This window comes from Bos indicus, chromosome 16 (assembly GCF_029378745.1).
Source record: "Bos indicus isolate NIAB-ARS_2022 breed Sahiwal x Tharparkar chromosome 16, NIAB-ARS_B.indTharparkar_mat_pri_1.0, whole genome shotgun sequence".
In the NCBI taxonomy this organism is placed as follows: Eukaryota; Metazoa; Chordata; class Mammalia; order Artiodactyla; family Bovidae; genus Bos; species Bos indicus.
This window is the reverse complement of record NC_091775.1, coordinates 3,448,799-3,476,510: the sequence shown is the minus strand read 5'-3', so window position 1 is coordinate 3,476,510 and position 27,712 is coordinate 3,448,799. Positions and strand designations below refer to the sequence as shown.

Here is a 27,712-nt window from a genome sequence, read left to right as displayed (position 1 = left end):
CGGGACCTGGGAGCCGAGGAAGGGGCCGACGGCCGGAACGCCGCGGGGTCCTCGGGCGCGGGCGGCTTGCCTGGGGGGAGTGAGGGGTTGTGAGGAGGGAAAGGGGGCTGAGCCCTTTCGCACGTCAGTCTTGGGGCTTGGCTCAGGGCCGAGAGCTGGGCTGCAGTGTGCGCGCCGTCCTGAGCCTCGGTTATCCGTCAGAAGAGAGGGGGAAAGAAAGGGCGTCCTTATCTTCGCCTCCCGGGCTCAGAGCTGCTGAAAATCCTGAGAGCAGCCAACAGGTGTGCTGAGGTGGTCCCCGGGCACCCACCACAGCGTCGCAGGGCTCCGGGCCAGGCCTGCAGGGGAAGGCCCCAGGGAACTGCCGGGTCCCGTGGGTGAGGACCAGGTCTGCCCCGGTCCCCTGTGGTCCCCGGCGCTGCATCACTGTGCGTTGACCTTGCCCTTGACCCCTGAATCGGTGTCTGCCTTCCTGACCGGCACTCTTGATCTGCTCCGCTTCCCGCCCTCCCCCGCCCCCCCTGCCCCGAGGGCCACACCTCCCTATCTTTTTCCTCAGGGGCCAGACTGGAGGGTACAGTAGGGTTTGGCCCGGTGGGTACCTGGTGCAGACTTGTTCTTCAGCTGTAACACAAACCCCATCCTGGCGAAGCTGCCGTCTGCAGCTGGCCGCAGTCCGTGGACCAGGGCCTAAAGTGATCCTTGCTGGGCTCCTGAAAACGTTCTTCGGGGGCTTGATGAGGCCCTGGGAGGCTTCTGACTGCCTTTCCGGGCTCACTTCGGAGAGGGACAGCCTTGGTGTTGGACGCCCCTGCGCGGAGGCCCGGCCGCAGGCTGGCGTGTTGGGGTGGGGAGGGCAGCGCCAGGAAGTGTAGGCTGCTGATTGCCCCAGCCTTCCCTATAGAGCAACTTCTTCCAGTGTGAGATTGCAAAGTTATTTGAGATCACAGCCAACAAATACGGGTCTCATCCTCCCATTCCTCCCTTATCTCCTCTCACCAGGCTTGTCCGAAACCAGGACTCTGTTCTAAAAGTGCCCAGAAAAATGGAACTTGAGTCCACAGGATGAATCTGAAGGTAAAAATACAGCTGTGAGTACAGCTGTGGACGTTCAGGCTCCAATTTAGTGCAGGCATGTTGGGGGTGGGAGTTTTTCTGTCTGCTCATGGAGTGTGCCTCTCCCGGCTCTGCGGTGTCCTTCAGGAGGATGAGGAGCTGCACAGTGATCCTCGGTGGCCACTGAGATACCTCCAGGCTGGGTGCTGGAGGGATAGCGTGAATACCCCTCTCTCAGCCTGGGCAGGGCTCTGGAGAGAAAAGGGAGAGAGGCCGGCTGTTCTTGAGGACTCTGAAAGGCAGATTAAGCTCTCATCAGGACTCTTGGAGCCTGAAACATAGTATTATAGATAACAAGCCAGATTGTCAGGTGTTTATATCCTGGCTGCTCCACAGGCTAAGGGATGAAGGGCAAGTTACGTAACATCTTTTAAGTCTCAGTATCCCTGGCTACAAAATGGACATGACAGTAATAATGAAAATTCCTACTCTGTAGCTTTGTTATTTATTAAATAATAATGGAGCAAATATAAATATATGTACACATCAGTTCAGTTCAGTCGCTCAGTCGTGTCTAACTCTTTGCGACCCCATGAACCACAGCACGCCAGGCCTCCTTGTCCATCACCAACTCCTATGTCTAAAATGTAGAAAGCACTCCAGCTTTATTAAACCATGCATACAGAGCACTGGACTGTGTGCCTGATAGGTAACAAGTGTCAGTTACAGGTAACTGGTGTTAACTATATCCACTGTATGTACACGTGTGCCCTAGTGGACAACAGCACCCACCCTGGGCCTCTGTTCTTGGGTTCTGCTGTAGACTTTGTTTCTTTGGGATCAAGGCCTTCTGTACTCTGGGGAGTCCGTATGACTAGTTAAGAGCCTGGGTTTGAATTCTGTTTCCTTTTATTTACTTTTTTAGCTGCACTGGGTCTTGGGTGTGGCATGCAGGCTCTTTAGCTGTGGCATGTGGACTCTAGGTCCCTGACCAGGGACCGAACCTGGGCCTCCTGCACTGGGAGTGCAGAGCCTTAGCTGCTGGGCCACGAGGGAAGTCCCAGTCTTATTTCCTTTTGCACAAATTACTTCACCTATCTGTGCCTCAGCTTCCTCCTCTGTAAGATGAGGATAGCAGTACCTGCCTCGCAGTATTGTGAGGATTAAACAAGCTGACGATCTCAAGCTCTGAGCACAGCCACCGTGATAACGTCAGCTGCTATTGTTTGGTAGCGATGGAGGCAGTCCTTGTGGTTCATGCTCAGGAACCAAAGTTTCTTAGCAAGGGAATTATACCGTATACAACTGTATGTAAGCTGTAAATGACACACTTGCAGTTGAACTTGTCCGGTGCAAAGAACACAGCAGGACTTGACGTCCTGGTGTCTTCCCTGTCAGTACTGTGCATGGCTTGTTTTTCGATCAGTCCAGAAACCCCTGCCCTGCCTGTTTCCTCAAGTTGGAAGAAAGTGCCATGAAATGATGAAGGTACAGTGCCTGGAAGGTTAAATGCCTTCTGTGCAGAGAAGACTTTTTGTGTTCTGGTTTTTAGAGAAACTGTGCGAGAGGAGGGAGGGTTCTGAAGTTACTGTTCTGCTCTGTCCTCCCGCCCCAGCCCTGGGAACCCTTTGCTTTCTGGTGTCAAGAAGAAAAACCCAGCCTGGCTTTCTGTATGTTAACAGTCCGGGGCCCTGTTTGCTGGATAGCAAGGGCGGAGGCTGGACCAGTTGGTACCAGGCCCAGTGTCTTGAACGGTGATGCCACTTGACTCCCAGCAGCAGAGCTGCAGCGTGGAGCTTTGTCCAGTGTATTGAGTGTCCCCGCCTGGGGGCAGGGGCTGGTGACAGAGCCATCACGGGATCGTCCTGATGGCTGACCAGAACTTCCTGTGTAAGCCCTTTTTGTGCTACACAGTCTGTGTTTCCTCCCCCACGGGAAGAAGTCCACATTTTGCCACTGACCCTTAGCGACTTGTGGGCCTTCTTGCTTCCGATGTTGGAGACAAGCCTACCTCACCTGTTGGCCTTGGTTTCTGTGTCTGTAATGGAGATGATCGTATCCACCTTACAAGAGTACGGTAAGGATTAAATGAGATCACCATATTTAGCAAGGAGCCTGCACAGACCAGGTGCTTGGTACGTTTGTTCTTTTTGCCTTCTTTGTTAATTCTAGAGGTCATTCTCTCTAGGAAGCTGGGATGAGCCAGCTGGAATGGAGTTTGGACACCAGCCTCTGGTCTCATAGCCCGCAGTCCCTCAGTCATCAGATTCAGGCCAGATGAATGTCTAGGCAGACAGCATGCCCCCAGCAGCAGTCAGCCAGAGACAGACCCCCTTCCCCAGTGCTTTCTATTATGCCCCCGCCTCCCTCGTCCCAAGCATACTTGAGTTAGCAAATAGCGTTCAAGCTGGGAGTGCCTGACCCATCCCTGGGAGTATGGCAATCTAGATTCCTGCTCCTGGCTCCTGTGGCTTAGAGCAGAGCACCTTCAGTGTACCTGGACACACTGGTCGGATCCCATCAGACAAGAATTCTGAATCAGCCTCACCTTTAAGGCCCTTGGTTGAGCACCTCCCTTGGCAGGGCCTGAGCAGGGACAATGCTCCTTGGTTTCTAGGAGCTGAAGGGCTGGTGGAGTGGGAGACAGGGAAGGACTACAAGTCAGAGACCAGGAGGACCATATCCATCACTCAGTGTCCAGTGAGTGTCATCAGGGTTTGGGAGAAAGGGGTCCTTGGCAGCTCGAGGTTCAGGTAGCCCTGGGGGACGTGGGGACTTTTGCTGGATAAGATTTAGGTGAAAGGGAGGGGAGGGCCAGGGGAGGTAACTGGAACATGATGGCTGCTTTGAAAATAAAAACAGGCCCAGTGCTGATGAATATCCCATGTCCCATGATTTGAGGTCTGGTATTCTTCCCGCCACACCTGACTCAGATCAGGTCAGTCGCTCAGTCGTGTCCGACTCTTTGCAACCCCATGAATCACAGCATGCCAGGCCTCCCTGTCCATCACCAACTCCCGGAGTTCACTCAGACTCACGTCCATCCAGTCAGTGATGCCATCCAGCCATCTCATCCTCTGTCGTCCCCTTCTCCTCTTGCCCCCAATCCCTCCCAGCATCAGTCTTTTCAATGAGTCAACTCTTCACATGAGGTGGCCAAAGTACTGGAGTTTCAGCTTTAGCATCATTCCTTCCAAAGAAATCCCAGGACTGATCTCCTTCAGAATGGACTGGTTGGATCTCCTTGCAGTCCAAGGGACTCTCAAGAGTCTTCTCCAACACCACAGGTCAAAAGCATCAATTCTTCGGCGCTCAGCCTTCTTCACAGTCCAACTCTCACATCCATACATGACCACAGGAAAAACCATAGCCTTGACTAGACGGACCTTTGTTGGCAAAGTAATGTCTCTACTTTTGAATATGCTATCTAGGTTGGTCATAACTTTCCTTCCAAGGAGTAAGCGACACCTGACTGGGAAGGGGCTAAAAGGAGAGGCAGGTGCATATAGCAATCCCAGGCTCCCGTGGCGGTGTTTTATGGACATTGCCTTTTGTGCATAGTTCCTGCCTGCTGACTTTCATGGCTCAGCCTCCTCCAGGAACCCTGGAGAGCATGGAGCGTGCACGCCTGCACCACCTCATGGTGCTTTGCCTGCATCTTGGCCCTTCTGAAGGGCGCTGGTGGGTTGTTTCCCAATCCCCAGCCCCTTCACAGCGGGGCTTGCACAGAGGGGGGCTCAGTGGTGGTGGGTGGGCAGGCTTTAGTCTCACTGACATTTCTCTGGGGGAGGTGAGGTTGTAATGAATGAGGCACACTCTCTTCAAAGGTGGGCAAACTCGGGCTCTTTAGCAGCAACAGAAAAAATGCCTCTTTCTTGGAGCCCCTCACACTCTGCTCACTGCTAAGGGGACTGTTTTGAAGAACACATCCCTAAGACTGAGTCCAGCCCAGAGCCCCCTCTGGTAAATGGGGCTGGTCACAGACCCTAGGATCAGTTCCCTTCAGTTCAGTCCCTCAGTCGTGTCCGACTCTTTGCGACCCCATGGACCGCAGCATGCCAGGCCTCCCTGTCCATCACCAGCTCCCGGAGTTTACCCAAACTCCAGCAGTCAGTCAGAGACAGACCCCCTTCCCCAGTGCTTTCCATTATGCCCCCGCCTCCCTCGTCCCAAGCATACTTGAGTTAGCAAATAGCATCCAGCCATCTCATCCTCTGTCGTCCCCTTCTCCTCCTGCCCTCAATCTTTCCCAGCATCAGGGTCTTTACAAATGAGTCAGCTCTTCGCATCAGGTGGCCAAAGTATTGGAGTTTCAGCTTCAGCATCAGGGCTGAAAGGGCCTCAGAGACCACTGAACTTGAGATCCAGGGGTGGGACCAGCACCATGGTCTAACTCCCGGGCCCAGGGCTCTCTGCTCCTTAGTAAGTCTGCCCAGACCTCCATGCCCTGGTCTCTTTCCTGTATCTGTCACCTTCTGAGGGAGGTCAAGCTCGGGGGTGGGGGTGGGGGGACAAGGATGTGTATGGCTGGGGAGAGCCGCCTGGTCTGGCTGGCTGGCAAAGTGCGAGTTCGAGTTTGCTGCAAGAGAGGCTGGTCAGGTTTCACTTTGCAGGGCTGTAGGGAGCAGGGGGAGGGGACTCCCCAGCGGCCTGAATGTGCCGCTCGCCCTTCTCCTGTGTTCCTCTCCCCCACCCCGGGCCAAGGGGTTCTTTGTGTACCACTACCCCCGCCTTGTAGGGAAGTGTTCATTGTGGCCCAAGTTGAGAAAGAATTTAGCTACTCTGCCAGGAACAGAGTCCAGCTCTGGGAGGGAGTAGGGGAGAGGTCAGTTCTGCCCCCAGATGGGTGGGTTACTCGGATCAGTTTCAGGTGACCGCTGACCCTTGGCACTCTATGTACTTGAGCACTGTGTAGGCAGGTAAAGGATGGGGTAAGTGTAGCTGGTGAACCCTTTTCCACCTGGTTCCTCTTGGCTCTCGGTGGTGGAGGACTAGGACTGCCCGGCCGGTGCCATGCGACATTGTTGGTGGGCACCGTCCATGGTGAGCACCCCACCTGGGGCCAGGGGGCAGGTGTGAGATCACATCGCCGTACAGTTGTAAAGAACTTGAGACAGCATCTAGACTAGCACTCATTTTACAGTGTGGAAACAGTCCCAGAGAGGTATTTCAGGATACACAGCTGTGAAAGTTGCTGAAACTGAACTACACTGTCCAGGCTCCTAGTTCAGAGCACTTTCTAGAATTCAGGAACAGTTTGAACTTTCCGTTCAACCATTTTTTACCTGTGCAGCCTGGGCGTGTATTTCTCTGAACCTCCCCTTTCATCCTTGTGAAATAGGAATGTCAAATACTTTGTGGGATTGTGCAAATGGTATGAACTGGAGAAGATACATCAGGTACATGCAGACAACCTCCTGAACAGTCAGCAAGTGTCGGCCACTGTGATGATTTTCCGTGGCTGGGAACCACACTGTCCCCTAACTGGAAATGTCTACCCCAGCCTCCATTTCCCTTCGCAGCCTCCAGCACAGGCGCGTCTGCCCAGTGACCTCTCCTCACCTGCTGGGGCCAGCACCTGGGGAGGCATTTACATTCCTGGCATTCTTTGTGCCTTTGGGGGCCCCTGCAGGAGCCACGTGGGTGAGGGGGGTGGAAGCCGACGCAGAGCTGGTCCCCTTGCGACCTCTGCTGCTCCTGTTGGGAATGAGAGACCCCCTCCCACGTTTCTCCACGAGGAGGCCCAGTGCTGCATGAATTTGCAGGTCCTTGCTCTCACACACGTTGAGAGACGTTGGTGGTATTCATCTAAGCTTCCTCACCTGTCAAGTGGGTGCACTCATTGCAACTGTCTCATCAAGCCAGTTGGAAGACTCAAACGTTTGGAAGGGCCCCTGGCATGTGGTAGACCTCAGTGTTAGCTGCTGTTGGTCATTGCAGATGAGGAAACTGAGGCTTAGGGAGGGCAGTGAACAAGGTCCCATAGTTACAGTGAGGTGCAGAGCTGGCAGGCGAACCCAGGTCAGGCTGATTGTCGAAACTTGGCCACCCTGGAGAACCCACTGGGATGTCTGGGTTGAAAGAGCTGCCAGTTGACTGACTGTCTCCATCCGGACCGCACTGGGTCAAAGTGGTCCCGAGGGACCTTGGGTCGCCGCTGTTTGCAGGAGGGGCGTCTGATCCGGAGGCCGGGTGCCTGGCGTTAGGTGTGTGTCCGTTTTGACCGTCCCCATGGGGTTGCCAGGTGACTCTGGGAGGCGCGCTCGGCCTAGGCGGGCCCAGGTGAGGGTCGGCAGGCCCCGCCGCCCCGTGGCTGCATTGGCCGGGGGAGGTGGGCGGGCTCTGGGCCCCGGGTCCCTTCCCCTCCCCTCCCCCCGGCCTCCCCAGGCACTTGTGTGTCTCAGAGCCGGGTCTGGGGCTCTCAGGCAACAAAAGCGGCTTCCCTCCGCGCGCTGCCACCTGTTGGGTTTTCACACGTCGGGGGGAGTGGGGGGAGGGAGCCGCTGCCCTTTTCCCAGTGTCTGCGGCCGCCCCCCACCCCCAGCCCGGGGACTGGGGGTCTCTGCCTCCCAGCGTGGCGGGGCTCAGGGGCTGGGCGGGGAGAGGGCCGCAGCAGCTGGAAGGGGCCCGAGCGGGCAGGGGCTGGGGCGGCAGCCGAGGGGGAGTTTGACGGATTACTCTGCGGCCGAGAGGTCTCTCCCTAATCCCCCTTTGTGTCCCGGCTCGCAGCCCCGCGCTCGCTCTGACAAGCTGCTAAGCAGAAGGCTTCCCGTCCGAGCGAAGAAAAGGCGGCGCAGCAGGGCGGACGCTAAATCCCCGGCCCTGGGCCCGGGGGAGGCCGGGGCTGGGCTGCAGGAGGTGGGGGAGGGCCTTCTCTCTGCCGCGGCCGCAGCCCCGGGCCTCCCGCTCTGCGGCTGCATTCCGAGTGGGGCTCCGGCACGTCCTGGGGAGCCTAGGGGGTCGTGGGCCCTGGCTTCTTATGCAGATAGCTGTTGCCGGTGGTCGGGTCGGGGTTGGGGAGCAGACCCTTGCTTCTTTGGAAGTACACTTGAGCCTGGAGAATGCAGGCTGACGTGGGCTGGAAGGCGTGGGAGCTGCATGGAGGCTCCTCCCGCGTCCCCTTCTCCCTCGCTGCCCAGACAGGAGGAATTCCCACAGCCCAGCGGCCCAGGCAGAGAGGTTTGTCATGGTGGAAAGCTCGCCACCTCTCAAGCATGTTCATCTCCCATCTCCTGTCTGGCCAGCACAGGCTTTCTGGGGTGTCCTAAGGCTCCTGTGAAGAGCTCATTTTGGGGGTGCAGGGGGCTAGGTGTTACGAGGTAGGACCAAAGGTACTGGCCCCCTGGGTCTGAGGCAAGGGGCTGGGTGACCCCACCCCCCCCAAGAGGTTTTGGTGAGCTTCCAGAGCTATTCCCTGCCCACGACCCTAGAGGATCTGAGAGACGGCAATGTGGGGTGTGGCTCTGGGGTCCAGTCTGGTGTGGAGGAAACCGGGTCCCTCGTCCTGTGCAGTCTCGGGGCCTCTACCTGTGGGATCCTTTGCACCTGCAGCCCCGGCCTGGGCTGGGGGGCATTAGGGAGCCTGGCCCGGGGTGACCCGACCCCTTTCTACTGCTGAGTCTAACCCTAACCCTGCCTCCTCCCCGTTTCCTTCTCTGCAGGGAGGGGCTCCTTGGCCTCGTGAGAAAGATGGCGGGCTCACACAGACCGCGCGTCGCGGGGGGGCTCGGGGTCAGGCCAGGGCTGGGGCCCTTTGATGCCTGGGCGATGTGGGGGCACCGGCCTGCATAAAGAGGCCACAGAGATGCCGCCCCCAGCCCACTCCCTCGGCCTCTGTCGTCCGCGGGGGCCGCCTGCTACCCCAGCCCCACCTCGCCGGAGGGGTGGCAGGAGCCCCTTTGAATGGCCTCAAAGGCCTCTTTATGCGTCCCTCCACACTCCCTTCCTGGAGGGGCCTTCCCACCCCCCCCATCAGCCTCCTCCAGCCCTCTGAGTTTTGGAGAGAAAGTTCAGGCCAAGTTTCGCTCCTGTTGCTCAGTTGCACTTCCGTACTCCCTGCTGAGGCCTAACCTGAGAGGGGCCAGGGAGACAGGGGTGCCCTCCAGCCCAGGACCTTCTGCCATCCGCTCAAACCCCTGGCTGAGCCCTTAGGAGCCGCCCTCTGGGGGTCATGCTGGAGTCTCCTTGGGGTGTCTGGGCGTGGGGGCAGCACTTAGGTCCTGCCTGTCCCTTCCACCTCCCACCCCAGGCTGCTGTCCGTGAGTTGTTCTTTAGATAAACGTTTCCCAGGCTCCTTCTCTGCTAGAGTGGGTGCTGGAAAGCTGCATTGGTGCCTATAGCCCGCTCTGGGAGTGTGGCACCCGGAGTGTTTGGGTATCTGGAGCTGGGCAGGTAAAATGCAGGTTCACCCTCCATCTAAAAGGCTTGAGCTCTGAGGCAGAGGTCCCTAAAGCTTTCCAGAAGTCTTGGGGTTCCTTCAGCTTCCTTGCTGTCCTGTCATCCAGGATCTGGAAGGAAGGGGGGAAACAGTTGGACCTCGAGAGGGACTTGTTCTCCTAGAGGTCTTCCGTTCCTGTGCACAGGGTCAGCCCCCTTTCCCTCGTCTTCCCGCCCCCTCCCCACCAGGTGAGCTCCTCTGGGTGGGCTCCAGGAGCCGTGGGGAGGAGGATGAGTCAGAAGTGTCTCTGAGGCTGGAGGGTGGAGGGTGGAGGCGTGGAGTGGACCCTGCTGCCCTGCCTGTGTCCCTGAGGACGCAGGGGGCTCTGAAAGCAGGGGGACCCATCGGGAGTCGTCACTTTCAAGCTTTAGGGAGAGGTGTTCCCTGGGATGCAGATGGGAGCTGGAGGCAGGAAGGTGGTGACAGACTGCCTGTCCGAGCCTGGGCCCTGGGCTCCTCTGTGTCTAGAAGGCTCCGGGAGGACCACTGGTGACTAGAGTTGGTGCTGTGGGAGTCCTCCTCTAGCTTCCTCCTCCTGAGGGCTGAGGGGGGGGGTCCTCCTCTAGCTTCCTCCTCCTGAGGGCTGAGATGGGAGTCCTCCTCTAGCTTCCTCCTCCTGAGGGCTGAGATGGGAGTCCTCCTCTAGCTTCCTCCTCCTGAGGGCTGAGATGGGAGTCCTCCTCTAGCTTCCTCCTCCTGAGGGCTGAGATGGGAGTCCTCCTCTAGCTTCCTCCTCCTGAGGGCTGAGGTGGGGGTCAAACGGGAGGCTGGGGCACTGGGGAACGGTAAGGAAAAGAAAGAAGGGCTTTGGAAGGGAGGGTGTTCTCATGGGCTTGGGCGTCTCTTGGGCAGTTCCAGGCTGGGGAGAGTCTGGGGTGGCAGGGGTGCCCAAGAGAGGGAGGCCACGCTCAGCACCCTGAGTGCAGAAGCAGCAGGGCTGGGTGCCCACCTCCTCCCCAGGAATCCCTCAGCTGGCCCAGGCCCTGGTCCTGGGCACAGCGCCTCCAGAGGGTGGAAAGATGAGCCAGGCATGGGAAGGATTGCCTCTGGAGGGTGGAGAGAGGAGCCAGGCATGGGAAGGATTGCCTCCTGAGGGTGGAGAGAGGAGCCGGGCATGGGAAGGATTTCGTCCTCCTCAGTCCTGGCTGTGGGGAGCTGAACCGAAGGAGGGAGGGAGGCAGGGGGGTTGCTTGATGGTTGCTGGAGAGCTGCAATTTATTCTAAACAACCGGGGCAAACCAGGGTTTGGGAATGGGTGCCGGATGTGGGTGAGGCCGGGTCTGATAAAGTCTCTGTTTGCTCAGGGAGGACCTGGTCCCTTAAAGCCCAGGGCAGGGGAGTCCCCAGGGTGGGGAATGGAAGGGGCTGGAAGCCTTTAGACCCAGAACCCTTCCCTCCAGGTCAGACAGCACTGCCCCCTGGTCTCCATGGCCCCCCGCTTTCCTCCTGGGGTTGCCATGGCAGTGCAGGGACTGGGGAGAACTCGAGCGGAACCCACAGCCCCCAGCTAAGGGTGCTTTCTGGTCCCCCAACCCACTCTGGCGACCACATGGGTCCGTGTTTCACGTTTCTCCCATGCCATCCCCATAGCAGTCCGTGTCTCTTTCCAAAGTGGATGGTCTGGGTCTGAGTGGCTCTTGGAGGAGGAGGCTGCTGGTTGTCCAGCCTCGTGTGAAGTCCCTTTCTTCCTGGGCTACAAGTTGCACAACCCCAGCAGGCAGTTACGGGATGGACACTTCTTAGCCAGCACTGACCGCGTCTGATTTCTTTGTGGCGCAGCGCAGACAGCACCTGCAGCATGCTTTGTAATGCACAGGCCCTGTGGGGCTTCGTGGTGTTAGATAAGGAAGCAGACGCTGAGATCGGAAGAGGGCACGGTGCTCCGGGAATGCGCTCAGTGGGGACAGGGGCTGGAGCCAGGCTCTCGGCCGTGAACCTTGCACTGCAGTAGTGCTTTTCAGCAGCGTTTGTGGCGCTGAGTCAGTGAGACTGGAGAAGGCACTCCAGGCTCCAGCCACGAGTGGCCTGAGGCTCTCTGTCCACCTGTCTACCCACCACGGGATGATGACAGGTTAGGGGACCAGGGCTCCCCTCTCTGCCTTCTCTGTGCAGCTGACTTGGTTTTCCCTCTTCTATGGTCACTTGTAAACAGAATGGACTGAAGTGGGTGCAGTGGTCGGGAAGCAAGACCTAGAGGCCCACTGCCCGAGGGGCTGGGGACCAGGGTGGGTACTTCCCTGCTGGGATCTCTGAGCAGAAGGCCCAACGGAAAGGGCTGCGGGGATTTCTGGGCCAAGAGGGGACCCGCCCCGGGGTCACTGGCATCATCACAGTGGCTGCCAGGTGGTGAGGCTGGGACCTGGGAGCAGCCCCCCAGTCCCCTGATAGTTGGGCAGCTCACATGGGAGTGCTTCTTCCCCATGGCCACTGAGCATGGAGAGAAACTCAAGAGGGGTTTTCAGGCCGAGGTTCTTCCAGGGGAGTGCTTTTCAAATGGTTTCAATGACAGGCTCAAACCCAACCCAAGAAACCACAGCCTTTTCTCTTCCCCTTGTCCTCCTCCTTGGGGTGGTAGTTTGGTGCAGCTCGGCTTGTGGCCAGGCAATGTGAAATAGGAAGTGTGACTCTTAACAAAGGGGAATTGAACAGCCCAGCTTTGGCAAGTGGAGAGAGAAAAACAAACCGGGCCTCGCAGAGGGTCTCCAGGGGCACCTTGATAACAGTGCCTGGGGAACTGGGAATTCAGCTGGTTTGACTTTTTTTTTCCCCCTCCCTTCTATACTAGGAAACAAGGGAAGTTGCCAAGATTTCAAAACAGAGAATTACTAACATCTAGTAGCCTCTGGAGTGTACTGAGGTTTAAATATCATATTTACCTTATTAATTAGGTCAACCTTAAGCTAATATGAACATGCACTTCCTGCCTGCACAATAGGGGGTGGCTCCTGGGTGTCAGGGCCACGCCATCAGCCCGGGAGTGAACCAGATTCAGAGTTCAGAGTGAATCCTAGAGCTTAGGTTCCCGGAACTTAATGCTCTGTGTTTGTGACTGTCCCTGCCCTTTTAGGATCGAGTGTTGACATCTGTACCCTGCCGAGGCCCCCCACGATGACAGGCGGTTAGCATGGCTGAGAAACCAGACCTGCACAGTGGGCCTGCAGGAGTGGGTTTCTGGCTGAGTCCTCGGCGGTCGGTGGCAGCCAGGAGAGGCCTCGGCGTCTGCAGCAAGGCGGAGACGGAGCCATTCTGGAGCGTGTGAGCGGGCCAGAGCCCCACTTGCCCGGTCCAGCATGGTCCAGAGGCTGTGGGCAGGCCGCCTGCTGAGGCATCGGAAGGCCCAGCTCCTGCTGGTCAACCTGCTGACCTTCGGCCTGGAGGTGTGCCTGGCGGCGGGCATCACCTACGTGCCACCCCTGCTGCTGGAAGTGGGGGTGGAAGAGAAGTTCATGACCATGGTGCTGGGTGAGTCACCGCATCCTCTTCCCCTCCTGCTCCAGAGACAGGCCTCCCAGGAAAGGAAGGCACCAGCGCCTCTACCCAGAAGGTGCCTGCTGCCCCTTAGCCAGGGGGTCAGTGCTGCTGAGCAGAGGGCTGACCCTGCACCGAGGGGCTCCGAGAGAAAGAGGAGGACAGGGCCGTTCCCTGGTTACCTCTGTGTCCCAGGCCCCTACACATGTACAGCCCCCTGAGACGTGGAGAAACTGCCCTTTGCAATTCAGACCTGTGGCCTCATCCAACTCCTGCAGTAACGCTTTGAGGTTACCCATTTCAGAGAGAAGACAGTGGAGGCTAATGAGAGATTAGGTGACTTAGCCCAGCTGTACTGCTAACTTAGCTATGGATAAATTGGGTTGGGGTTCCCCCCACAACCAGCAAGGGCTCTTTCTGGCCCCTAGGGCAGGGGCTGGGCTCCTGGCTGGAGACGAATTCTGCGAAAGCCACAGAAGGCGAATGGGCACCATCGTTTGGTGGTGACCAAGCAAACGGTCACTTCCTTCACTCCCAGGAAGAGGGGTCTGTCAGGATGGCAGGGTCGGGGTCAGCCTGCCTGTTGAAACCCTGCCTCCCGCCCTCCCTGGCTCCGTGCCCGTGCAACTTATCACTGACCGGCTGCTTCATGCCTCAGTCTTAACATGGGGCGTTAGTGATCCCAGTTGTGAGGCATGCGTCGGGGTCTGGTGAAGTGGTTAGCACAGCACCAGTGTGGAGTGGGCCCTGCATGCGATGTCGTCGCCGCGTCCCTCCTTCTCGAGGAGGTTGGTCCCCGTCCCCCGCCCCTTCTGAGCCCTGGCCTTTCGCTCACACTCCTCGCCCTTCTTGCAGGCATCGGTCCGGTGCTGGGTCTGGTCTCGGTCCCGTTGCTTGGCTCGGCCAGTGACCACTGGCGCGGGCGCTACGGCCGCCGGAGACCCTTCATCTGGGCCCTGTCCCTGGGCGTCCTGCTGAGCCTCTTCCTCATCCCGAGGGCCAGCCGGCTGGCGGGGCTGCTGTGCCCGGACGCCAGGCCGCTGGAGCTGGCGCTGCTGATCCTAGGCGTGGGGCTGCTGGCCTTCTGCGGCCAGCTGTGCTTCACACCCCTGGAGGCCCTGCTCTCTGACCTCTTCCGGGACCCGGACCACTGTCGCCAGGCCTTCTCCGTCTACGCCTTCATGATCGGCCTCGGGGGCTGCCTGGGCTACCTCCTGCCCGCCATCGACTGGGACGCCAGCGCCCTGGCGCCCTACCTGGGCACCCAGGAGGAGTGCCTCTTTGGGCTGCTTGCTCTAATCTTCCTCACCTGCGTGGCAGCCACGGCATTTGTGGCCGAGGAGGCAGCCCTGGGCCCAGCCGAGCCTGCGGAAGGGCTCTCCGCCCCCTCGGTGCCGCCCTGCTGCCCAGGCCGCGCCCGCCTGGCCCTGCGGAGCCTGGGTGCCCTCTGTCCTTGGCTGCGCCGGCTCTGTTGCCGCACGCCCCGCGCCCTGCGCCGGCTCTTTGTGGCGGAGCTGTGCAGCTGGATGGCATTCATGACGTTCACGTTATTTTACACAGACTTCGTGGGTGAGGGGCTGTACCAGGGCGTGCCCGGGGCTGAGCCAGGCACGGAGGCCCGCAGACACTATGATGAAGGTAAGGCCTTGGCTGTCCCGGGGGGCTGCTGTGGGAGCTGCCCTCCAATGGATGTTCGGGCATGGGGAGACGCCCACAGCCTGGCGTCTGGGCCCCGATTTCCCCACCTGGAAAATGGGCCAGCGTGCAGGCTGCATATGCAGTTGCTGAGGGAGAAGAACAGCAGGTTGGCTGCAACCTCAGCAGAGCCTCGGGCTGTTTGTCAAGTTTTGATCAGTCATTGCCCCAACCTGGCGGATGGAGAGGCTGAGCTTATTTCAGGTCCGGAGGCCGGGCCGAGGTCTGCCTGGCCCCACGTTCTGTGTGCCCTCTGCTCCGCCGCTGCCGTGGCCACGCCTTGCAGCTCAGGTGTCCCAAACTCTTCCTTTGGAGGCTCTGGCGGGGCTGTCTTGGCCCCCTCCTGGAAGCTGAGTGCTCTGAGCCCTCAGAACGGCTTCCTTGGCCCTTGGCCAGTGGCTGTGATCACTTTCCCTAATCTAGACTCCTGCTGCTTGGGGTGGGTGCGGGGTGCTGGGTGCGGGTCTGGCAATAGCGGGTCTTGGGCAGCAGGGACCAATGCTCCTGGTTCCGAGTGCCCTGTGCCCCTGTGCTGAGCCCTCTCCCAACTACGTCTCATGGCCTTTCCCCCTCCACCCCCAGAGGTCCGGATGGGCTCAGGGACTGGTGCTCCTGGTTCCGAGTGCCCTGCGCCCTGTGCTGAACCCTCTTCCCAGCCCCATCTCATGGCCTCTCCCCCTCCACCCCAGGGGTCAGGATGGGCTCAGGGTCCGGATGGGCTCAGAGACCGGTGCTCCTGGTTCCGAGTGCCCTGCGCCCTGTGCTGAGCACTGTCCCCACCCCCTCTCATGGCCTTTCCCCCTCCACCCCCAGGGGTCCGGATGGGCAGCCTGGGGCTGTTCCTGCAGTGCGCCATCTCCCTGCTCTTCTCCCTGGTCATGGACCGGCTGGTGCAGCGGTTCGGCACCCGGGCAGTCTACCTAGCCAGCGTGGTGGCCTTCCCTGTGGCGGCTGGCGCCACGTGCCTGTCCCGCAGCGTGGCGGTGGTGACCGCCTCGGCTGCCCTCACCGGCGTCACCTTCTCTGCCCTGCAGATCCTGCCCTATACGCTCGCCTCCCTCTACCACCGCGAGAAGCAGGTACTCAGCGGAGCCGGGGGAGGGAGGGCTGACCTAGCAGTCTGGAGCCAGGGTCTGGCCAGAGAAGCTGGAGGAGGAATTCTTTGACGGGAGAGGAAGCCTGTTGTGGTCCCAGGGCCAGAGACCTGGGCTGCGGAAGGAGGGTGTAGATAAGATTCTGGGAATGACATCCTGATGTCAGGATTATAAAGCCCTTCAAGTGGATGATTGCAGGAAATGTGAAATCCTCTGGAAATCCTGAAGAAGCAGGCTAGTCAAAGTCCTCAGTCTGGGTTGCAGTGTTCTGTGCAGAAGCAGGGGGCTGGATCAGATGACCTTTGGGGCACCTAGCTTCCGCAGCCTGTGAGTGGGAAAGGCCTGGCGTGGGCCTTGTCCAGGGAGAGACCTGGTTACTGACCTTGCTCTGGTCTCAGACGGGGAAGGCTCCGGACTCCTCCCTCCCCTCTTTCAGTTTATCTTCCTTTTCCTGCCTCCCTCCTTTGCCTCGTTCGCTTCCCCCACCCCCACGGTGGATCTCTCAGAGCCTGAGGCCCCTGCCACCGCTCGCCTGGGCACTGTGTAAGTCGGGGGACCTCCTCCCTGCTTAGCCCCCCTCTAAGCAGTGGCGATGGCACCCCACTCCAGTACTCTTGCCTGGAAAATCCCATGGACAGAGGAGCCTGATAGGCTGCAGTCCATGGGGTCACGAAGAGTCGGGCACGACTGAGCGACTTCACTTTCACTTTTCACTTTCCTGCATTGGAGAAGGAAATGGCAACCCACTCCAGTGTTCTTGCCTGCAGAATCCCAGGGATGGGGGAGCCTGGTGGGCTGCCCTCTATGGGGTCGCACAGAGTCGGACAGGACTGAAGCGACTTAGCAGCAAGCAGCCCCTCCAGGAGCCTCCTCCTGTGGGAACCTTCTGAGCCAGGCTGTGTGGTCACCTCTGTGGCCACTGTGAGCTGCAGCCCTGTTGCAGAGTTCTGTCCAGGGGTGTCCCAAGAAAAAAGAGACTCAGCCTGCTGTCGTAGGGCTTCCAAACTGCAGGGGAGACCTGTTCTGCCCCTTGCAGGCCACGGGTGAGGAAACACCTAGCTGGGGGGCGTGTTAACCCAATCGGTAGCTGCAGGGGTGGGTGTGGGTGGGGGAACCTGACCCCCGCGGCCCCTGTGGGTGCCCTGATGAGCTTTATCAGCCTCCAGTCTCTCCTGCGCTGACTGGGGGCTCAGGCTGGCGTCCAGGGGCCAGCCTTGGACACGTGCCAGGAAATGTGCTGGGGTTGGTCTTCCCCTAGACTGGGGAGCACGTCTGTCCCCAGGGCAGGGCGGCCGGCTGGGGCAGGGTCCCGGGCACCGTTGGCCCCGTGCTGCCTGCCCGCCTCCTCCGCTTCCTGGCAGCACACGAGCCTTGGCTAGAGCTCCGCCGCGGTCTCCCGGCTCTGATGCAGCCGACCCTGAGAACGCGGTGTTCCAGGCACGCGTGGGCCCTGGGACGGCTGTCAGACGGGCCTTGTCCTCAGATGGGAGGCTCTGGGGCGTCCCAGGCAGGGCAGGGGCAGGCCGTGCTTGTCCCCGGCAGACGGTGAGACGGACAGGACGGCTCCCACAGGAGCACATCCAGGCCACGGGAGCCAGGACGGGTGTTCCTCTCTTCTCCAGGCTGAGTCTGAGGACCCTGCCTGGCCCAGGCTGGGGCCACAGACCTCACAGGAGGGCAACAGCTGCAGCCTGGGCCTAGGCCCCGCAGCGGGCACTTCTCTGTGTGGGGGTCGACGGTTTCCGGTGGCAGGTGGCAGGGGCCGGGAGGAGGAGGCCGGGAAGGAGCGTGCGGTTCGGGCGGCGGGGACCTCACCTGTGTTCCTCCGCTCCGCCGTGTCTCTCTGCCCGCCTGTCTTCCTTCTCCTGTCTTTTCTTTTACCTTGGGGTTCTGTTCCCCTCCGAACTGGTAGTACTGAGTGCATCTGCCATGCTGATTTGAGGAGAGGCTGGAAGAGACCTCGACATGTGGTTTCAGGGGTCCCCTTCCGGGCCCCCGACCCCCACTCCGGAGGAGACTCCTCGCAGGAGACGCAGACCACGCCGGGGTCTGCCCAGTTTTCTGCCCTGCTCCCGATTTTCATTGAGGCCCTTTGCTGGCTTCCTCTCGGCCCTGAGTTGAAGGCCTGGGCCGGTTCTCACAGCTGGGGGACCCCGTGTCTGGGTGCTGACCTGTCCTGGTGTGTCCCCCTCCCCTCCCCCAGGTTTTCCTGCCCAAGTACAGAGGAGACGACGGAGGCGGTGCCGGCGAGGACGGCGTGATGACCAGCTTCTTGCCGGGCCCCAAGGCTGCATCCCCCTTCCCCCACGGACACGGGGGGCCTGGCGGCCTGCTGGCAGCCCCGCCCGCTCTCTGCGGGGCCTCCGCCTGCGAGGGCTCCGTGCGCACCGCCGTGGCTGAGCCACCGGAGGCCAGGGCAATCCCGGGCCGAGGCATCTGCCTAGACCTGGCCATTCTGGACAGCGCCTTCCTGCTGTCTCAGGTGGCCCCGTCTCTGTTTATGGGCTTCATCGTTCAGCTCAGCCAGTCCGTCACTGCCTACATGGTCTCGGCGGCAGGCCTGGGTCTGGTTGCCATTTACTTTGTCACGCAGGTAGTATTTGACAAGAGTGATTTGGCCAAATACTCTGTGTAGGGTGCTCGCCAGGCACGGAGGGCGGAGGGCCTGCCTCCCGGTCCGGCTCTCCCTGCTCAGCCTCCTGGGGCCGGGGTTGGCCTTGCCCTTTCTGCTGCTGCCAAAGTGGTTGGTGTGGCTCTCCGCTGCCTCCTGGTGGCAGCGAGGTGCTTCTTCCCTCCCACCTCTTTCCCTCCCAGCCCTAAGCCAGTCTTGGGCCGGCTGGCTTGGTAGCTCTTCAGAAGGCTTCAGTCTGGACTTCTTCAAGGGGAGAAGGGCAGGGCATTTAAGTAAGTCCACGCACTGGAATGCAGGACTCTGCCCAGGGATCACCCAGGCTCAAGGTGGACAGTTAGTGTCCTGGTCAAGATACACCCAGTGAAGGGATTGGGGTAAATCCCAAATTTGAGTAAATGCAACCACCTGTTCTGGCATCAAGGGCCTTTATCCTGTAGGTTCTCCCATCATCGCTCCTGCGTGGGAGTTTCTGCTGTGAGACTCTGCAGGATTTGCAAGTACGAAAAGGACTTGGGGGGAGCACGATCCTGAGTGGTGAAGGCAAGCCGCCCCGCCCTCCAGCACCCCCTTTCTGCTATTCCCCCTCTCCTACACTTAGGACTTTGCTTGTTGGCCCCTGTGGTGCCATCACAGGGACCCTGGTCTTTAAATATTTAACTTATTTATTTAAGTAGAAGGAGAATCAAGGTGTCTAGGAGTTGGGTAGGATGAGATCCTCGGTGACTAGGTCCCCTGAGATGGTTGGTTATTGGGTTGAGGGTTGCCAGAATCTCCTTCTCCTGGAGGGATTGGTCTGGCCCCCAAACTGCCTAACCTTGACCTTGCAAACTCCACTCACCCCAACTGATATCCCAGCTCCTGGTACCCGAGGTGGGGAGGGCTGGGGAATGTGAAGGGTGGGGCTCCAGGTCTCAGCAGCCTCCCTAGCACCCCCCACCCCATGATCCTGCCAGCCCCCAAACCCCCAGCCTAGGGGGGCCTAGGACTGGGACTAGGCCTCCAAGCCCACCTTTCCTCCCCCGCTCCACAGCCCCCTCCTTGGGGCTGTTTTGGGACCAGAAGCACAAAGTGTGGCTCCTTGAGCCTCTATCCGTCTCAGCCCCCAGGGCATATCTGTGCTTAAGAACTCTAGCGCAGAAACTCAGGAGCACCCCCTGCCTGGGCTAAGGAGGTCTTATCTCTCTGGGGGTTTAAGTGCCGTTTGTAATAATGTCACGTCTTATTTATTTAGCGGAGTAAATATTTTATGCTGTATGTGAGCAATCAGAGTATAATGTTTATGGTGATGAAATTAAAGCCTACTTCTATGTTTCATTGGTCTTTGTGTCTTTTCTGAGGGGGAAAGACCAGCCCCTGTCAAGACCCGGTCTGGGCAGCGGCAGGTCCCAGCATCACCAGCAGGTGGAGCCATAGACCAGCACTCATCTGTCTTCTGCCTGTTGGGTTGTGCTGCCTGAGGACTGGGGAAACCCTCTAGGGAGGAAGGCGAGTAAGGCACAGGGAGGGGGCGCATTTTCCTTATCACAGGGCTCACAGTGAGGCCAAGAAGACGAGCAAGCGCCCGTTATCAGCCTCAGCAAGAGGACGCACCTGGCAACCTTAATGGTCTTTGAAAGCTGCTTTGCTTTCTGGCATTAACAGATGTCCCGGCTCACCTTGTGTGTTTCTTGCCATAGATCTGAAATGAGCTATTTTCTCTAAGGGCATCTGATTGATTTCTGTGGAAAAAGGTTTTTTTCCACAGCAACCATAATATTGGCATTGGGAGTGCTTATTATTAGGTTGATTGTTGGTATTAGGCCTTTTCTGTGGACAAAACTAGGGGAAAAAATGTTTAATGTCAATATGTGGTGAGTTTCTATTGATATTGCCTGTTTAAGTTCAGGATTAGAGATTCAGTTCAGTTCAGTTCATTCACTCAGTCGTGTCTGACTCTTCGCGACCCCATGAATCGCAGCACGCCAGGCCTCCCTGTCCATCACCAACTCCCGGAGTTCACCCAGACTCACGTCCATCAAGTCCGTGATGCCGTCCAGCCATCTCATCCTCTGTCATCCGCTTCTCCTCCTGCCCCCAATCCCTCCCAGCATCAGAGTCTTTTCCAATGAGTCAACTCTTCGCATGAGGTAGCCAAAGTACTGGAGTTTCAGCTTTAGCATCATTCCTTCCAAAGAAATCCCAGGGCTGATCTCCTTCAGAACGGACTGGTTGGATCTCCTTGCAGTCCAAGGGACTCTCAAGAGTCTTCTCCAACACCACAGTTTAAAAGCATCAATTCTTGGGCGCTCAGCTTTCTTCACAGTCCAACTCTCACATCCATACGTGACCATATGGAAAAACCATAGCCTTGACTAGACGGACCTTTGTTGGCAAAGTAATGTCTCTGCTTTTCAATATGCTGTTTAGGTTGGTCATAACTTTTCTTCCAAGGAGTAAGCGTCTTTTAATTTCATGGCTGCAATCACCATCTGCAGTGATTTTGGAGCCCAAAAAAATAAAGTCTGACACTGTTTCCACTGTTTCCCCATCTATCTGCCATGAAGTGATGGGACCAGATGCCATGATCTTCGTTTTCTGAATGTTGAGTTTTAAGCCAACTTTTTCACTCTCCTCTTTCACCTTCATCAAGAGGCTTTTTAGTTCTTCTTCACTTTCTGCCATAAGGGGGATGTCATCTGCATATCTGAGGTTACTGATATTTCTCCCAGCAATCTTGATTCCAGCTTGTGCTTCTTCCAGCCCAGCGTTTCTCATGATGTACTCTGCATAGAAGTTAAATAAACAGGGTGAAAATATACAGCCTTGACATACTCCTTTTCCTATTTGGAACCAGTCTGTTGTTCCATGTCCAGTTCTAACTGTTGCTTCCTGACCTGCATACAAATTTCTCAAGAGGCAGGTCAGGTGGTCTGGTGTTCCTATCTCTTCAAGAATTTTCCACAGTTTGTGGTGATCCACACAGTCAAAGGCTTTGGCATAGTCAATGAAGCAGAAATAGATGTTTTTCTGGAACTCTCTTGCTTTTTCGATGATCCAGCAGATGTTGGCAATTTGACCTCTGGTTCCTCTGCCTTTTCTAAAACCAGCTTGAACATCTGGAAGTTCATGGTTCACGTATTGCTGAAGCCTGGCTTGGAGAATTTTGAGCATTACTTTACTCAGAAGATTGAGAGATTAGAGATTACATGTGTTTATATATACACATACATAAATATTTTACTTCTCTAATTTCTACCGCACTGAAACGGAACTCAAGGCCTGGCCTAGCAGGTATGCATGTGTGTGTGAGAAGCAAAAAGAGCCACCGGTCATCCATTACTGTGCCACCAGAAACTAGAAGCTGGCCCAGAGGCATGTTCGTTGTTTTTCCTGGTCCAAAGGGAATGAACTTTCTGGCTAGCCCCATACACATCATTTACCTGTGTGGTTAGACTTATTCCTAAGTAATGTATTCTTTTGATGCACTTGTAAATAAGATTGTTTTCTTGGGCTTCCCTTGTGGCTCAGTGGTAAAGAATCCACCTGCCAGTGCAGGAGACACAGGTTTGATCCCTGTTGGAAGGGAAGGAAGATCCCACATTCAAAGAGCAGCTGGGCCCGTGCACCACAACTATTGAGCCTTTGCTCAAAGAGCCGAGGAAGTGCACCTACTGAAGCCTAGAGCCGAGATAAGGCCCTCTGAAATTAAGAAAACAAGCTTTTTTATATAATCTCACTTACTTATTCGTTGGCTATGCCGGGTCTTTGTTGCTGCACAGGCTTTTTCTCTAGCTGCAGTGAGAGGAGCTCCAGGTGTGGTCTGCAGGCCAAAGATTGTTTTCTTAATATCAGAGGGCCTTGCTGCGGCTAAGTCGCTTCAGTCGTGTCCAACTCTGTGCGACCCCATAGACGGCAGCCCATCAGGCTCCCCCATTCCTGGGATTCTCCAGGCAAGCACATTGGAGTGGATTGCCATTTCCTTCTCCAATGCATGAAAGTGAAAAGTGAAAGTGAAGTCGCTCAGTCATGTCCGACTCTTTGTGACCCCATGGACTGCAGCCTACCAGGCTCCTCCATCCATGGGATTTTCCAGGCAAGAGTACTGGAGTGGGGTGCCATTGCCTTCTCCATCAGAGGGCCTTACTAGCACAAATTTTCAATCCTGGAGACCCGCTAAGCCAGCTCACAGGCTGTGAAGACTTGTATTGGTAGTTCTTCAGTTTTTTTTTTTTTTGGATTATAGTTGATTCACAACGGTAGTTCCTCAGCTTTAAACTACGTTCCTCCCAGAAATGCCAGCTCACTAAGAAGTACAGAAAAGGGGGAAAGGAGAAGGAAGAAAGGGGGCTCTGGAAAGAAAAAGGAAACTGCAAGTAACCTCAGTTGAGTTCAGTTCAGTTCAGTTCAGTTGCTCATTCGTGTCCAACTCTTTGCGACCCTATGAATCGCAGCACGCCAGGCCTCCCTGTCCATTTCCAATTCCCAGAGTTCACTCAGACTCACGTCCATCGAGTCAGTGATGCCATCTAGCCATCTCATCCTCTGTCATCCCCTTCTCCTCCTGCCCCCAGTCCCTCCCAGCATCAGAGTCTTTTCCAATGAGTCAACTCTTTGCATGAGGTGGCCAAAGTACTGGAGTTTCAGCTTTAGCATCATTCCTTCCAAAGAAATCCCAGGGCTGATCTCCTTCAGAATGGACTGGTTGGATCTCCTTGCAGTCCAAGGGACTCTCAAGAGTCTTCTCCAACACCACAGGTCAAAAGCATCAGTTCTTCAGTGCTCAGCATTCTTCACAGTCCAACTCTCACACCCATACATGATCACAGGAAAAACCATAGCCTTGACTAGACGGACCTTTGTTGGCAAAGTAATGTCTCTGCTTTTGAATATGCTATCTAGGTTGGACATAACTTTCCTTCCAAGGAGTAAGCGTCTTTTAATTTCATGGCTGCAGTCACCATCTGCAGTGACTTTGGAGCCCCGAAAAATAAAGTCTGACACTGTTTCCACTGTTTCCCCATCTATTTCTCATGAAGTGATGGGGCCAGATGCCATGATCTTCCAAATAAGATTTACTCAGTCCTTTCCATGTGGGTCTCAGATGAGTAAAGGACACAACCTGGCCAGTGTCCTTTAAGATCAGTAATTTAGATGGAAAGGAATAAGAGGGATGAATCAGGTGTACATAGGTGCATCAGGCAGGATGTACGTAGAAAATTTCAGAACACGAAGCAAAGATGTTAACAGAGTTTAGAGAAAGGAAACGATTGTTGTGGAGAGAGGAGGGTCTGGCTATCCGCACCTCCCTACCCTCATCCCCTGGCTCCTGCCATCTCCCAGAGCGGGATGGAGTGCTGGCTTGTGGTCTGAGCCCAGGAATTGGAGGGGGGCTGGACTAGGGTTGGATGGGCGCTGCCCCATCCTTTGTTCCTTCGTGGGTCTGTCCTTCCGGCCTCGGGTGCTTCTCCCTGCAGGAACGGGAATGGGAGGGGCAGGGGTCGGCAGCCTGGGTCTCGGGCTGCTGCTTGTGCAGCCGGGGAAAGAGCCCTTGGTTTCCAGGATCAGATTCGACTACAGCAGCCTGGCAGCTTTGTCACCGTTGGCTGGAGGGTTGTGCAGAGTTGGAACTCGCTGATACCCAACACCGTCACGAGATCTCCACACACGAGGAGGTAGCGTGGGGTGCCCTGGCAACTCCGTCCCTTGACTTCAGTCTGCCCTTGACTAACGTCTGACCTTTGACAAGTCATTCCACTGTGTGTGCGCTGAGGGGTTAGCCGACCGTCTCTGCAGACACAGCTCTGGACTCCCGCCCTTCGTGGCCCTGGGCCACATTCTGCTCCCCAGGACGCTGTTTAGTACCCTACAGTGCCCAGTGAGCATTCTCTCCTTCTCGCCACAGTCTTTGTCTAGTTCCCGTGTGCTGGACCTGACGTGCACCCTGGGGCTGTGGCAATGAAGACACAGTCACTGAGCTCAGATGCAGCTGGGAGGGGGCACGCCGGGAGGGGGCATCTCGGGAGGGCCTCCTGCACCTTAGGGGGCTCTGTCCTGGGGAGGGGGTGGCCTCCAGGGAAGCGAGGTGAGAGTCCATCCGTGAAAAGCTGCCTGGACCCCGAGACTCCCTCACAGGTGGCCATGACTTCTCCCAGTGACCTGAAGAGAGTGGAGCGGTGGGAGGACCCTGGGATCCTTCTTCACCAGGGATGGCTCCGAGGCCTGCTAAGAAGAGGTGACTTGTCCCGGGCACACTGACGCTGGGCTGTTTCTGTGCTACTCAGTGGAAGTGAGGGGTACAGGGCAAGACTCTGCGTTATCTTTGCAGCTTTTATTATTCCAATATAAAAAGTTTCTTTCTTTTTAATGTGGAGGACTTGTGATCCATCTCACCACCTTCTAATAGGCACCCCAAAAATCTATTAATCAACCATTACTATTCACTCATAGGTGTAAGGCACCATTGTACATATAACTAAGGGGGTTACGAAGATATATCAAAGGTGGTCTTTGTTCTTTGTAAGTACTGAGGCTTCTCCATGGAAAAATATAGCTTGTTCAAATGAGGTTATTTCTAATGGTGCAAGGCAGTTTGACACGTGCCAATGATACATAGGAGTACAAGGGGGATGGGGGAGAGACCACTGCCAGGAGGATGCTTTTAAAATAGGGACAGAGATTCAGTTCAGTTCAGTTCAGTCACTCAGTCGTGTCTGACTCTTTGCCACCCCATGGACTGCAGCACGCCAAGCCTCCCTGTCCATCACCAGCTCCCGGAGTTCACCCAATTACATGTCCATCACGTCGGTGATGCCACCCAACCAACTCATCCTCTGTTGTCCCCTTCTCCTCCTGCCTTCAATCTTTCCCAGCATCAGGATCTTTTCCTGACTAGTTCTTCTCATCAGGTGGCCAAAGTATTGGAGTTCCAGCTTCAACATCAGTCCTTCCGATGAACACTTAGGACTGATCTCCTTTAGGATGGACTGGTTGGATCTCCTTGCAGTCCAAGGGACTCTCAAGAGTCTTCTCCAACACCACAGTTCAAAAGCATCAATTCTTCAGCTTTCAGCTTTCTTTATAGTCCAACTTTCACATCCATACATGACCACTGGAAAAACCATGGCCTTGACTAGACAGACCTTTGTTGGCAGAGTAATGTCTCTGCTTTTTAATATGCTATCTAGGTTGGTCATAACTTTCCTTCCAAGGAGTAAGCATCTTTTATTTTATTTTTTTTCAATTCTGAATACTCTTATATTAGCTCCACTTCAAACATCAAAACAAATTAAAAAAAAAAAAGTCCACACTGGTCAAACTGCTACAAAACAGTTCTTTAAACAGGTTGGAGGCACGGGTATGGCTTCATTCTGCTGCATCACAGTTATATCTGGCAGTTTTGCTTACCTAATTCTGTTTCTGAAACAAGCAACATCCAAAACAGACAAGAGTCAGGAATGTGCCGATTGTCTCCGACGTTTCCAGGTGCTCCCTGATCAGGCCTTCTTCCTGGCATTACTGAGCTTTCTCTCCCTGACTCTCAAAAGGCTAGTTCCTTTCTCAGGACTGACACGGGGTCATCAATCGTATGAACCCAAAGTTTTTAATCTTGAAAGTGACTTTAGAAGAGGGTATAGGGCTATCCGCCCTGGTATACCTCCATGGGGCGGAGGAGGAGGAGGGCAGTGGTGAGAAAGTCACCCCTTCTCAGGGAGCAACCAAGGCTGACACAGAAGGCAGGATGCACTGTTAAGTTCTGACCAGGATCAGACTGCAAGAATAGTCCTTTTGGCCTCAGAAAACCAGTCTGAAGCCAAGGTGATCAGCTTAGTGAAGTAGTCAAAGTCACTCAGTCATGTCCGACTCTTGCGACCCCATGGACTGTAGAACGAAAAGTTCCTCTGTCCATGGGATTCTCCAGGCAAGAATCCTGGAGTGGGTTGCCATTTCCTCCTCCAAGTAAGCGTCTTTTAATTTCATGGCTGCAGTCACCGTCTGCAGTGATTTTGGAGCCCCAAAAATAAAGTCAGCCACTGTTTCCCCATCTATTTGGCATGAAGAGATGGGACTGGATGCCATGATCTTAGTTTTCTGAATGTTGAGCTTAAGCCAACTTTTTCACTCTCCTCTTTCACTTTCATCAAGAGGCTCTTTAGTTCCTCTTTGCTTTCTGTCATAAGGGTGATCATCTCACACAGTAGCAAAGTAATGCTCAAAATTCTCCAAGCCAGGCTTCAACAATACGTGAACCGTGAACTTCCAGATGTTCAAGCTGGTTTTAGAAAAGGCAGAGGAACCAGAGATCAAATTGGCAACATCTGCTGGATCATCGAAAAAGCAAGAGAGTTCCAGAAAAACATCTATTTCTGCTTTATTGATTATGCCAAAGCCTTTGACTGTGTGGATCACAACAAACTGTGGAAAGATATGGGAATACCAGACTACCTGACCTGCCTCCTGAGAAATTTGTATGCAGGTCAGGAAGCAACAGTTAGAACTGGACATGGAACAACAGACTGGTTCCAAATAGGAAGAGAAGTATGTCAAGGCTGTATATTGTTACTGTGCTTATTTAACTTCTATGCAGAGTACATCATGAGAAACACTGGGCTGGATGAAGCACAAGCTGGAATCAAGATTGCCAGGAGAAATACCAATAACCTCAGATATGCAGAGAGCAAAGATTATTGCCTTCTAAAAAAAAAGTTCAGGGTTTTTTGACTTAATGAACACTTTAGAAATACATGAGCACTTCAATCAATTATATATACATTTTCTCAGTCTTCTTGCATTAGTCATAAATATCCTTCACCCTGACTGCCTCACTGCTAACCTCACTGCCCCGTCATGTCGTCCCTCTCCTGGACTAATTCATTAACCTTAGCCATCTCCCTTTCTCCAGTCTAATCTCCATGTACCCTGACTGCTTGGACTGCAAGCAGTTACAGGCAAGTTAGGTCCATGCTTGTCCCACAGCCTGAGCTAGCTTCCCATGCGCCGAGCTGACGGCCCGCGCAGGGGAGACTCGGGAGACTCACCTGCCTGTGGCTCCTTCACACGTGGCTCCATCAACCTCTTTATCCCCTTCCTCTCTACCTCCTCGTTCTCCCATCCCCTCAAACACCACTCCAGCCACAGTGGGTTTCTTCCCACTCCTCAACCAAACTTGGCTCGTATGAGCCTCAGGACTTTCGGCCTTGCTGCACTGTCTTCGTGGAAAACCCTCTGCTTCTCTGCCTACAGCAGTTGTGGTTATTCTCCAGCCTTCAGCTTAAACCTCTCCTTCTTTGGTTCCCTGTAGTTAATCACTTCCTTTTCTGTCTTCCCACAACACACTGCTAACGTGCTACCCGT

At 55.9% G+C, this 27,712-nt stretch overlaps 1 protein-coding gene across 5 annotated transcripts in view; it reads left to right on the top strand.

Annotated features, from left to right (window-relative positions):
* The window catches only part of SLC45A3 (solute carrier family 45 member 3), a 53,534-nt gene extending 33,838 nt beyond the window's left edge, over positions 1-19,696 (top strand). For 3 of the 5 annotated variants that reach the window (XM_070767824.1, XM_070767822.1, XM_019976836.2), the window contains exons 2-5: positions 12,561-12,955; positions 13,817-14,599; positions 15,470-15,735; positions 17,954-19,696. In XM_070767824.1, the coding sequence (XP_070623925.1) occupies positions 12,784-12,955; positions 13,817-14,599; positions 15,470-15,735; positions 17,954-18,385 (1,653 nt within the window). In that variant the 5' untranslated portion in view covers positions 12,561-12,783 and the 3' untranslated portion in view covers positions 18,386-19,696. Of the gene's footprint in view, positions 1-134; positions 1,078-1,159; positions 3,134-12,560; positions 12,956-13,816; positions 14,600-15,469; positions 15,736-17,953 lie in introns of those variants that run through there. The other 2 variants (XM_019976834.2, XM_070767823.1) reach the window with 2 other exon arrangements.
* Positions 19,697-27,712: the final 8,016 nt, after the last annotated feature.